Here is a 14,349-nt window from a genome sequence, read left to right on the forward strand (position 1 = left end):
TTTCATGTATCTATTTGCATTGCAACTTCTTAGTCGATATTAATAGATAAAAGTGTAACGTTCCCACTTCCGGTTTGGACGCGAAGCATATATTCGTTCATTAATAATACGTATTTGTAGTCAATCTTTAGGCTCATCTGTTTTGTGAGTATAGTGATATCGTGCCATTTCTATAAACAAATATATATTCACGACAAAATGCATATTTTCATACATTGTCAACGATAACTTAATTTCAAGTTATAATAATTCATGACTAGCTAAAAATAGCATATACACATACATATGTAGGTATATATCAGAGCAGAGTAAATGAATTATTTTTCAAAATAAGCAAGCTTGAAGTCAAATAAATTTTAAGTGTAACTAAGTAAGTTTGTAGCCTACAAAATTATTAAAAGTTACATAAAGAAAATACAATTCAATTAAAATTAAATAAGATTTAATACCTTATTAAAGGTAAAAATTAATTATATAAAATAATATATACATATATCTTTTTGCACAATTAATTTTAATCTTAGTTTAAAGTCAAAATAATGAAGAAGTAATCTTTTACAAGAAAATACCGACTTCAGAATTCCATACAAGGAAACGTATGCTTACAGAGACAAAAAATTCAGCTAGTATTATTTTTTATATTTCTTATTCTACATTATAAGTAGTCTGCAATAAGTTTAACATTGAATTATGTATATATAATTATAATATCAATGAATTGTATATTTTAATTTATATATGAAAAAAGTAAGTTAAAAAGTTAATGGATCTTAAAGTAATTAATTTAAATTAAAAGTTATATCACAGTTGAGTAATAGCTAGTTTGTCGATTTGTTGTCAAAAATGTTAACTTGTATATAAAATTAATAATTATTAAATATTCAAGTATATATATATATATTCAAGTATCACGGGATATTAAAAAACATATGGCCGTTTTATTAACCAAACATATCTTAAGACGATCTTAAATAATACCGAACTATAAACACAAGTAGATGTAGTTCTTAATAAATAATTGTACAGAGCGCACCATCTGGTAAAAACTGTTTGAAGTAAATTCCTTAAGTTACCGACAAGGTACTATTAATACGTGGCTTGATACTTAATTATGTAAGACATGGTGCAATGCAACTCGTGCATTTTTTACTTATTTTGTATTCACGCTCTATAATATATTTTTTATAATACGTAGGAAATACATATATTCTTTGAAGCTTGCAGTTAATTCAAGTGCTTTTCATTTCGTGACGGTACGGAATTCTATCAGGTAGGCAAGTGGAAGTGTTGATACACTTTATACTTTAAATGCAGCAATAATATATAAATAACGTATAAAGATTCGAAATATTTGAAAGTTTAACAGTATGGACTCAAACGATAGAGAGAAAAATACTGTTAGAAAATATCTTGTTAACGATGAGACATTCAATAAGATAAACAATAAATTTGTAACTTTGGAAAAGGAGAATGTAAAACAAACAAACGAACACTTAAACAAGGTACTTATTGTAAAAATTCTCATGTCATTAAGAAGCTCATATGCATTCGTATAATAATTATATATTGTATATTGCAGATAATTAACAAGTTAATAGAAAAGATGAAAGAGCAAAACTCATTGTTTAACAAAACATTTCAAAAAATTGCATGGACTGGTAGTTTTTATAAAAAGACGAAGGTTGGGCTTCCTGATGAGTTTGATTTAAATTTAATAATCCAATTACCCATAAAAAAAGATGATATGAAGGTAATAGCAATGCACTTCTAATGGGAATTTTCTGATAGAAATGCTGTGTTTTTAATCAATAATTAGTAGTTACATATTATTGCAGCTTAGCACAGATTTAAATTTACCAGGTTATATTAAAATACACACAAAAATTTACGAAAACAATAATTTAAATATGGATGCAAAAGCATACAGGTATAACTTGTATTACAATACAAAATTATTTTCTAAGTCTAGAAAATAAGAAAAAAATTGTTTACTTTTTGTTTAGTGATATGATGGGTTTCATTGATCAAGATCAAGATCAATACCTGGACCAAGAAAAATTTCGTAGATGGATTGAAAGTATCTTGAATAAAGTGGCTTTTACCACCAATGGAAATAATGACATTAAAATTGATGATTATATTGTCAGTATAATATACCATAAAAGATGTTTCCAAAATATATATCATATATATATATATATATATATATATATATATATATATATATATAAGATTGAAACAAAAATACATAAATTTCTATTTATCTCTCTCTCTCTCTCTTTCTCTAAACATTTTTCCTCGTACTTTTTAGATAAAAGTAAGCAAATCAGGCCCAGCATTTACATTATCTTTCCAAGATGTTCTTTCATATCCAATCAATGTCGACTTAGTTCCTGTCTTAGCATTTAAAAGTCGTGATTTTCCACGACAATGTTCTATATATCAGACGTTACAAGTGCGTACCATAGTATTGAACATAGTACATAGTTGTATTACATATAGAAGAAATTTTATTTGCGCATACTAATTGCCATCATCATTTCGTAGGATAGCGATAAAGATATCTTCCTAGTTCCCAAACCGTTAAGCAATAAAAATATTTTCTATGCAAATTCAAGACCAAGTCATTACTGGCGATTAAGTTTTTATATATTTGAAAAAGATATGCTCTCTAAATATGGACGAGCTAAACCCATAATACGCCAGTTAAAGGTATAACAATATATTACGAAATCATATCGATTAATTTGAAGCTTATTTTATTTCGTACTAATAGTAGTTACGTTCGTAGAAATTCAGAGAAACTCAGAATTGGAAAAGTATTGCCAGCTATTACATTGAAACATTATGTTTCCACCATTTAGAAAGATTTGAAACCAGAGAATCGAATACTTCTTTGTTGTTTACGGTAATGTTTTTAACATTGAAGAAGGGCCCTCTTTTACTGAATAATGAAACAATAATATTTGCAGATGTTAGAAAACCTTCATGAAGCTTTCGAGATCAGTTGTATAAAACATTATTGGGACAAAAATATAAATTTACTGGAAAATATCGAAAAAGATGAAATGATGAATATGAAAGGTAGATTATATAATATTATAAGAAACATCAGGAAGCAGATAATAGAGCAACCGGACAATTTAAATATAATAGCTGGATATGTTTGTAAGTATCTATGATATTTTGTGCAGAGAAAATAAAACAATGTACGGTGATGGACAGAAAGGTTCTCTATAATTTTTTGTAAGAATTTGAAACATATTTGTCTTACCCAATAGGAGAATTTGTTTTCTAATGAGAATATTCTTCTTCTGGTCAAGACAGATGTGTTCAGAAACTTATATCAAAAATTCTATCAAATCATCAATAATATCAAAAAACGGACAACCTTTCTGTTCACAAACACATTTAGATGGTACTACTCGTAAAAAAAATAACTGGCCTAGATATTAACATTTCAAATTTTACTTGAATTTTTATTACAGTAAATTCGGCTGAATTGAAAGAATTAATACACCCAACATATGAAGCAAAATCAAATCTAGAACAAGAACCAGAATCACAGCAAGAAACTGGTAAGTGGTGGAGGTATATATTATTTTGGAGGAAAAAAGTAATCAATCTCTACTTCTTCAATTTTTAATTATATAAGTTCTGGAATTTTTAATCATTAAAGCTTTAGCATCTCATTGTAATGAAATATTAATTTCATTTTTCAAGCATTAAAATATTGGTCAAATAGTTGTTTCAAAATATATGCTTATATATTTATTGCATATCACTTAAAATGTTTATAAATTCTAAAACTTCTATTATGGACATTGCACACAGAAATAGATATTCAAATATACATACATTACATCCATAAAAAAATATACAAGGTATCCCATTTTAAAAACGCTTCTTGATAATTCTTTAACGAAACATTTTCAACGAAAAGATTTCGAACAAAAGTTATATGATTTCAAGGGGAACATAAAACAACTGTACTATTTTATTTACAAATTGCATCATTTTCGAGATTTTCATTGATCATTACTTTTCTTAAATAGAAACCCTAACTTTTTATTACACTGTCGTTTTCTACCAATTAATTTAAACAACTTTTGTCTGAAACATTTTTTTATTTGCCTAATATTTTTTGAGATATTTAAAGAAAACTTAGTAACTTTTTCAATATTTAATTCACGATATCTCGCTAACTATTTGTCAGAAGAAAAAGTGGTACTAGACTTTTCTGTTCTATTTAATCTCAAGAATATATTGTTATAATAGCATCCTGACTTTTGTTAACTTACTGACTTTTGGAAATTTCAAAATCATCAAATTAACAAAAGTCAGTGTACTATTGTAACAATATATTCTTGAGACTAAGTAGAGCAAAAAGTCTACTACCACTTTTTCTTCCGACAAATAATTAGCGAGATATCATAAATTAAATATTGAAAAAGTTATCAAATTTTCCTTAAATATTTAAAAAAATATTAGACAAATAAAAAAATGTTTCAGACAAAAATTGTTTAAATTAATTGGTAAAAAAAACAGTGTAATAAAAAATTGGGATTTAAGAAAAGTAATAATCTGAATATCTCGAAAGCGGTGCCATTTGTAAACAAAATAGTATAGTTGTTTTGTATCTCCCTTGAAATTATACATCTTTGGTCCGAAACATTTTTGCTCAAAATGCTTCGTTGAAGAATTATGGAGATGCGTTTTTTAAAATGAGGCACTCTGTATATATAGGGTGTTTGATAGCTGATCATGCAGACGAAAGTTGGAGATCGATTGGGTGTAGCCGAGAAGAAAAGTCATGTACCATAATGTCAAATTGGCAATAGTTATCGAGTTATTAATTAAAACATGTGAGCCAACGAGCGCGTAGAGAGCGGAGGGCGGCCACAGTAAGCACGTAGCTCTACGCGCTCGTTGGCTCACATGTTTTAATTAATAACTCGATAACTATTGCCAATTTGACATTATGGTACATGACTTTTCTTCTCGGCTACACCCAATCGATCTCCAACTTTCGTCTGCATGATCAGCTATCAAACACCCTGTATATATTAATTTATAAATTCTTTGACTTTTGGCTTAGAATATCATGTTAAAAAATAGATATATGCTATATTTTAATTAGTAAGTATTTATTTATTTTACTTTTACTGTATAAAAATATCTTTATCCACAAAAAATAAAATTCAAAGATTTGTTATGTATATTACACTAAAGTTTACTAAGGTATATAAAAACCATAAAAATATTGTTAAAATACACAACTCATATCAATAATGAGTTAACAACACTTGCAATTTCGTGTACTGATTTTGTATCTTAAATAGATACAAAAATAACAATTATATTGCATTATTTATCTTTTGACATTTTTGTGATGCAATTATGTATAATTGGAAAGTTTGCTATGTGTTTTCAGTGGGCTCATGGAACTGCATTATTATCTGACCATGTAAGGAAGTAATGTAAGGAAGTAATCAGCGGTCTGAGTTACGCAACGGAGCATCGCAAGACGAACAGCCTGAGCAGAATGTACGTCTTCAAAACTTGAGTTGAACATATTCATAATATACAGGGTGAGAAGTTATAAGTTTACAACCCGAAGTGTGAAGGTAGATTGAGTTAAGACAAACATAAAAATCCTATACCGTTTTGCGAGATTCGCAATAATTATCGAGTTATTAATGACAGAAATCTGAGGAATGGGCGCGCGCCGGCATAGATGATTGGAGAAGCGTTGCAGCTACTCAGGCCACAGCGCGGCCCACTCGACCCAGCAACTATTGGCGGCGTGTGGCGAGACGTAGGTCCGGCGAGATAAAACAACGAATAGCGGCGCATTGTCTTTCCCCTCGGCGTGCACCGGCAACAGTTAGCTAAGCAGGACCTTTATGTTTGTCTTAACTCAATCTACCTTCACACTTCGGGTTGTAAACTTATAATTCCCCACCCTGTATATTCATATATTATGAATATACTCATAAATACTAGCAAGTTTGAAATTGAGAAGACTCTTTTTGCATTCAACATTTAATCTCCTTCTATAATTATTCTTTTTGAATGGACGATCCACGCTATCTTGCGATATTTTTATCTGATTTGTCGGTGTTTTCTGATTTTCCTGTCTTTTACAGTTTCGCACACTACTATCAACAATGTTATGCTCTTCATCATGTTTATTGTTAAGAACTTTAGTAAATCTTTCTTCATAAGGAAGCCTTTACAAAGATGTGGCTACATTTTGGTCTACTGTCTTTTTCTCCATCATCACAGAATCTAATACTGCATATAAAGATTCATCCATCCATCCTCAAACAATTTATCAATTTCTCTCTCATGTATATTTTACTTAGTATTGTTTACTACTTCTCTATTGCAGTAGTCCTTGAACATCTTAATTGTATCGATACATAAAATTGTGTCATCAAGAATCTTTGACAGAAGAAAACTAAACATTACTTAATGTAAAAATAGAAAAAACATAGTTAATGCGTATCGATTACTTTATTTATACATTTTAACTCTGATAAAAGTACTGGATAATCAAATTTATCACCATTATGTGCTACAAAGTAAATTGATGGTCTAAGACGATTCAGAAAGGCCATTATTAATTCATAAATTTCAAATTCAAAAAGGCTACAGTAGCTCCATATCATCATTATATAATTTTGTGCGAACAGATAAGCATATAATAAATCAATTCTCTACCGCTATTATTTCATGTACACATAAGTATATACTTGTCATATATTGTATTCTTGTTGGTATAATTTTTTGTAGGTTAATGGGAAATATTAATTTATGTAAGATCCTTGGCAAGAAATTATGATGTATTGCCTCCCTGACAACGGCATCTAAAGCCATTTCTGTAATTTTAGGTGCAACTGTTCCTTCAAATATACCAGTTGTCTTCAAATCAAAAAATACAAATGATTGACTCCCTGACCTTACTCCCATTTCTATATTAATTTCTTTACAGGTATATCAGCCTTCTTGTCTTATTTTTAATATCCAGTGACTACGATAAACGTCTCCTAAAAGTCACATGCTTTAATTACAACAAACGATAGATTCAAACATTATATAGAATATCTGATACAACATATATATCTATTACAATATATATATATATATATATATCCATACATAGATAAGATTAATTAATTAACATAAATAAAGTCTTTTACTATTTTACAAATAATCATGATAAAGTTGAAATGTTAACTAAAAACAATTTTATCGTTAGTATGCATAATATAATTCAATATAAGCAAGTTCTGTAGAATGATCTAGAAAAACATGTTTTAAGCATGTTTACTATCTCCTAGCAACAATAAATATCAACTAATAGCGAAAGTAATATTGCAAGTAGTAAACAGCATGGTCTAACATCACCTGTGTGATCTTGAACTATAAGTTTATATTTACTTTTGCGAGACTAGAAAACACAAGTCCAACAAATATTTTTGTAGACTGTACTCCAGATTCTAACCTACCATGACATTATTCATATCTATGGTATTCATCCAATGATTTTCTTTAATTAATATCTGAATAATTATTATGGTTGATTGCAAAATGGTGAAGGATTTCTTTCAATTCATGCTCAATTTAACAAGTCCTATCTGCATATGAGCGTGTGTGCATATATACATACAGGGTCTGCCAAAAGTTCCGGAATGGCTAATTATTTCAAAAAATAATGATTGTTTAAAACAATGTTTGAAACAAAAGTTGTAGGGCTTAAAAAAAGCTATTAGATATTGATAATTATTTGACCTTGGAATGACCTAGAGAAACGTTATCAAGGTCGATATAAAAATCTTAAATAGAAACTCAAATTTTTTATTACACTATCTTTTTCCACTAATTAATTTGAACAACCATTGTTTGAAACATTTTTTCATTTGTCCAATATTTTTTGAGATATTTAAGGATAACTTGGTAAATTTTTCAATATTTAACTTACGATATCTTGCTAATTGTTTGTCAGGATAAAACATGATACTAGACTTTTCTATTCTATTTAATCTCAAGAATATATTGGTACAATAATGCTCTATTTTTTGTTAATTTATCGAACTTTCTAAATTTCAAAATCATCGAATTAACAAAAGTCAAGTCGCTATTGTAACAATATATTCTTGAGACTAAGTAGAATAGAATAGTCTAATACTATTTTTTTCCGGCAAACAGTTAGCAAGATATCGTAAGTTAAATATTAAAAAAGTTACTAAGTTATTCTTAAATATCTCAAAAAATATCAGGCAAGTAAAAAAATGTTTCAAACAAAAGTGGTTCAAATTAATTGGTGGAAAAAGACAGTGTAATAAAAAATTTGAGTTTCCATTTAAGATTTTTATGTCGACCATAATAACGTTCCTCAAGGTTATTCCAAGGTCAAACAATTATCAATATCTGATAGCTTTTCTTAAGCCCTACAACTTTTGTTTCAAACATTGTTTTAAACAATCATCATTTTTTTAAATAATTAGCTGTTTCGGAATTTTTGGCAGACCTTGTATATACAGGGTGTTCGATTTAATCTGTCCAGGTCGATATTTCGTGAACTAGTAAAGCTAGAAGAAAAATCAAGAAAAGTTTTTCAATGGCCTTATTTCGAGATGATTTTCCGCGCGGTGGAACCGTACCTTTCCGTACCGGACTTCGAGGGAGGGAAGGGCACTCAAATTTTTTAAATGGAAACCCTGTACGAAAATAATAGCTGTTGATAGGCCTCGAAAAGACGAATCCAACGACCTATACTTTTATATGCTTATTGTGAAAATGACGGCCGCTATGATTTTTTTAAATAACTTACGAAAGGTGCTGTTCGAACAATCTGTCCAAAGTGATATTTCGTGAACTAGCAAAGCTAAAAGAAAAATCAAAAAAGGTTCTTCAATGGCCTTACTTCGAGATGATTTTCCACACAGTGAAACCCTACCTTTCCGTATCGGACTTCGAGGGGAGAAGGGCGCTCAAATTTTTTAAATGGAAACCCTCTACGAAAATAACATTAATCAACAGGACTCGAGACGACGAATCCTAATACTTCTTCGTGATTCTTCTGAGCATCATTACACTTTAAACAATTTTAATAATCTTCTACCATTAGTGCGCTATGTGGTCGTTTTATTTTGTGAGCCATGGGTTGATACCCATGGCTCACAAAATTCTTTTCGAGCCCTATCAACTGGTGTTATTTTCGTAAAGGGTTTCTGTTTAAAAAATTTGAACGCCCCTCCCCCCCTCGAAGTCCGATACGGAAAGGTACGGTTCCACCGCGCGGAAAATCATCTCGAAGTAAGGCCATTGAAGAACCTTTTTTGATTTTTCTTCTAGCTTTGCTAATTCACGAAATATTGGTCTGGACAGATTAAATCGAACACCCTGTATATACAAGGTGCTAAATTTCAAACGTAACAGGTAAAAAATCTCAAAAACTATGAAACATATTAGAAAAAGCTAAAACACATGTTCCATGATTTCGAAGGGGAAAGAGAATGGCATTATCAGTTTTTTATTTGGAAGGCATTTTCAAGGTCAGTTGAAGATCAACTTAGTTTTTTAAAATAGAAAGCCTAATTTTTTATTATATCTTCTCTTTCTACCAATTAATTTTAACAACTTTTGTCTGAAATATTTTTTTATTTGCCTAATATTTTTTGAAATATTTAAGGAAAACTTGGTAACTTTTTCAACATTTAATTTACGATATTTCGCTAACTATTCGTCAAGAGAAAAAATAGTATTAGACTTTTTTACTTTATTTACTATCAAGAATATATTACTATAATAGTGTCCTAACTTTTGTTAATTTAATAATTTTGGAATTTCCAAAGGTCGATAAGATTTTTATAATATTAAATTGACCTTCAACTGACCTTGCTCTGCTCAACTGAAAATGCTCTCCAAATAGAAAACTGATAATGCCATTCTCTTTCCCCTTCGAAATCATGGAACACGTGTTTTATTTTTTTTAATATCTTTCATAATTTTCGAGATAATTAGCTGAAAAGTTTTCAAATGAACACCCTATATACTAGGTACTTAATAATTCGTACGTAATAATTCGTATGATACTACATTCGTCTTTATTTATTAATGACAATGAGATGATGTATAATATTTTAAGCAAAATATTGGCCGTTGCCATCAATAACATTTTGCATGACAATAATTCAATCCTGCGCTGACAAAATAATTCATCTCTTGAAATAATCCATTTATCGATCGATTCCGCACTTCCTCAACATTTTGAGGCCGTGTATCAGACAGACTATGCTGCATTGGTCAGAATAAATGCAAATCAGAATCGGCGATGTCTGAAGAGCATGGATACTGCAGGACTTTTCAATCAAAAGGCACAGTAGTGCCCCGCGCCAAGTTCAGACGCAATGAAGTGCACCCGAACGGCGCGAGACATACCGTGCCTATATTTACGCGAAACTGCAAGTTAAAACAATGTACGAGGGTAGTCCCAGAAGTACCTGACCTGATGTATAGATAGCAGTTGTTGTTTGAAAAGAATGACTATGGTAGAAAATACCAACCTTATAAAGCTTAAGTTTGAAGTTTGACGACGCTACGTTGTTTATTTGTCGTCGTGTATTTGTTTGGCAGCCATCAATAGTGAACGCTCTCAGTGAATTTGTAAACATGGAAAAAATTGGTCATCGTTACGTGATACAATACTTTCATTTGAAAGGCCTCAGTCCAACCAATATCAAAGCGGAGCTAGATTCTACTCTGGGGGAGTCTGCTCCTTCGTTTACAACAGTGAAATATTGGATGGCAGAGTTTAAACGAGGTCGTACGGGCTGCCAAGACGAACATCGCAGTGGTCGAACAAATGAGGTGACCACGCCAGAAATGGTGAAAAAAATCCACAAAATGGTATTGGATGACCGTCGACTGAAATTGCGCGAGTTAGCAGACATGGTAGGCATTTCAAAAAGTTCTGTACATCGTATATTGACTGAAAATTTGAACATGAGAAAGCTGTGCACAAAATGGGTGCCGCAATTGAAACAAAAACAGCGTCGTGAGGATGTTTCAATCGAGTGTTTGGCGAAGTTTCGCAGCAATAAAGCCGAGTTTTTGCGTCGATTCATAACCATGGATGAAACATGGGTCCATTATTTCACACCTGAGATGAAGGAACAGTCAAAACAAAGGACCAAGGTGGCTTGATGGCTATTTTGAGGAGCTCGACGATTCCCACTATAAACAGGGTATCGAAGCTATTGAACATCGTTGGAAAAAGTGTATTGAGCTAAAAGGAAACTATGTAGAGAAATAAAGATATTTTTTCCCAAATTTTTTGCGTTTTCTTTGTTAGGTCAGGTACTTCTGGGACTACCCTCGTAAGATATTCATATCTCAGCAATGGTTGAACAAATCAAGTTTTTTAGCCCCAATCGATTCGGCCTTAAAAAATAGGGAGAAAAGTGTTCTTATGTTTTTCGTGTACGTTGTCTCTAAGCGGAGATATTTTAAGATAAAGTTCGAGTAGTAAAGCAATGGGGATTCTAACCCAATTGCAAAATATTTTTTGCAAAATGCACTCTTTAATAATTAAATTTTTTGCGTCTATGAGCGAAGATGGAGGACGTGACGTCACGCATATGTCCAGATAAAAAACTGTCGGGCTGCTGCTAGACTCGAACCTGGCCCCTCACGATTACTATCCAACGCTCCAACCTCCTAAGACCACCGTCGCCTGTTGCTTAGCAGACGTCTAAATAAAGGTTCTTAAGTATGTATGTATGATAGCGACCACCGTCGCCTGTTGCTTAGTAGACGTCTAAATAAAGGTTCTTAAGTATGTATGTATGAAGTATGTATGATGACGTCACGAGAGAAAAAACTGTCGGCTGCTGCTAGATACGAACCTGGGCCCTCGCGCGGTTACTACCCAATGCTCCAACCTCCTAGACCACCGTCACCTGTAGCTAGTTGATGTCTAGTGAAGGTTCTTAAATTGTGTATGATGACGTCACGCATACGTCAAAAAATAAGTCGAAACTAGGCCAGAGTCGAACCTCGAACCCTTCGTCTCATATCGAACGTCTCTCGAACATCTATTGAACGTTTCGAACGTTTATCGAACGTCTATCGAACGTCTCTCGAACGTTTATCGAACGTCTCTCGAACGTCTATCGAACATCTCGAATGTCTCTCGAACATCTCTCGAACGTCTAATAAGCATCACGCCGCAAATAAAGAACTGTATTTTGTATCAAACACAATTATCATATAAAATTGTAAGAGGTGAAAGGGGATGGAAGAAACATCTGTACATTTGAAATAATGTTTATATACGTCATACGGCGATGAGAAATGGATACTCTATGACAATCAGAAACGCAGAAAGTCATAGGTAAATCCCGGCGAATCATCAAAATCGGTCGCAAAACCCAATCGCTTCGGAAAGAAGGTTCTTCTCTGCATTTGGTGGGATATCAAGGGCTTTATTATGCTTTATTATGAGTTGTTAGGACCGGGTGAAACAGTTACTGCGGACTGCTACTAACGTCAATTAATCTGCTTGAGTCAAGAATTGGAACGAAAATGCCCGTATACTGACAAAGAAGAACGTCCAGTGAAATTGTTGCATGATAACGCCAGGCCACACATTGCTTCCAATACAAAAGACACCATAATGAGTCTTGGCTGGGACGTCTTGCAGCACCCGGCGTATTCACCAGACATTGCTCCATCCGATTATCACTTGTTCCGGTCGATGCAATACGCCTTGTCGGATATGCACTTCCAATCAGTGGATGAGATCCGAAAATGACTTGACGACTTTATCGTGTCCAAAGACGTAACATTTTTCCGAGATGGAATTCATCAGCTGCCTGAAAGATGGCTTAAAGTCATAGAAAGCAACGACTAATACTTTGATTGAACAATTTAATTTACTTTCTTTTAAAATATGGTAAACCTTGAATGTAGCTGAAAAAATTGGATTATTCATTTGTACACCTAATATATTTTCGATTTAGATTGAAGTTTTTTTTAGAAATATTAAAAGATATTGACTGAGTCAAGCTAGAGATTTTAATTTTTCTTTAAAAAAAACGGTCATAATTACGTTGACTCTTATTCCATCTATTTTTTTAATGTGAAGTGAAAGTATTAATTTAATTTCTCGGTGAATTGTTTTTATCTCAGGTAATAAGCGGTCAAATTCATGTGAGATGCAAAAAATCATAAACAGACCATATTAAACATCAATCATTAAAAGGTCTTAAAAAGAGCTACAAGAATATGCAATAAAAAATAGGGGGTTCTATAAAAAAAAATTAATTTCTATATGATCTTGGCACGTACACTCAAGTCACACCAACGCCATCATTTTATGTTCCTTTTGAAATCATAAAACATATGAAACATTTTTTGATACAACTGGGTTTTCGAAAAAAAATCATTGCCATCACTTAAAATGACTCACCCTATATGTGTATAAAATTTTAAACACCCTTATTTTATTTTACTTATATTTGTCATACGATGGAAATCCGCTCACTTAACACACAAACGTAAATGAATAAGTTGAGCCGTTAAAGTCATGTTCGGCATGCATTCTGACTATAGTTTTTTACTTCGAAATCGCTTAGGCGCAATATGTGCAATTTTTCTCATGTGAATAACAGTTATAGCTCATGTTATATATAAAAATGGATACAATGGAATGCAATGGATGTGATTTATCTCAATATTTCTGTTCCTTTATAAGAAATCTGACTCACTAATTTGAATTATGGTGCGTACATAAATAGTATTGAAACATACGAGAACCATTATTAGCTTATTAAAGGAGCAGTATATAGTTAATTTTTAATTTATAAATTCAACTCTCTAATCAAGAGGCACGGTAGTGCCTCGCGCTAAATTCAAGCGCAATGAAATTGCGCCCGAACGGCGCGAGGCACACCGTGCCTATTATACGCGAAACTGCGAGTTGAAACGAGGTGAAATATTCATATCTCAGCAATGGCTGAACCGATCGACGTTTTTTAGTCCCAATCGACTCAGCCTTAAAAAATAGGAAGAAAAGTGTCCTATTGTTTTTTGTGTACGTTGTCTCCAAGTATATATAGGGTCTGGGAAAAAGTTCGTGGCGTTTTTTTAGTAAAATTCAACTGGTTTCCTTATAGTGTGAAAATGAATTTATTTAAACGAAATATGCTCCATTATTATCGACAATGTTTCGCCATTTTTCGGGTAGAGCCATGATGCCATCGGTGAAGAACTTCTGTGGTTTCTGGTTGAAAAACTGAATCAAGTGGTTTTCACAGGCTTCTTTTGAAACCAGCTTAA

The 14,349-nt window shown here is 31.9% G+C and overlaps 1 protein-coding gene across 1 annotated transcript; it reads left to right on the forward strand.

Annotated features, from left to right (window-relative positions):
• On the forward strand, positions 1-6,911 carry LOC112590534 (cyclic GMP-AMP synthase-like). Its single transcript, XM_025307381.1, has 12 exons — positions 1-144; positions 1,196-1,270; positions 1,359-1,502; positions 1,580-1,750; positions 1,836-1,927; positions 2,004-2,142; positions 2,312-2,455; positions 2,548-2,712; positions 2,792-2,908; positions 2,973-3,168; positions 3,489-3,578; positions 5,435-6,911. The coding sequence occupies exons 3-12, from the start codon at positions 1,368-1,370 to the stop codon at positions 5,461-5,463; spliced, it is 1,278 nt and encodes a 425-aa protein (XP_025163166.1). The 5' UTR covers positions 1-144; positions 1,196-1,270; positions 1,359-1,367; the 3' UTR covers positions 5,464-6,911.
• Positions 6,912-14,349: the final 7,438 nt, after the last annotated feature.

Source organism: Harpegnathos saltator, unplaced genomic scaffold, assembly GCF_003227715.2.
Source record: "Harpegnathos saltator strain DR-91 unplaced genomic scaffold, Hsal_v8.6 scaffold850, whole genome shotgun sequence".
Taxonomy (NCBI): domain Eukaryota; kingdom Metazoa; phylum Arthropoda; class Insecta; order Hymenoptera; family Formicidae; genus Harpegnathos; species Harpegnathos saltator.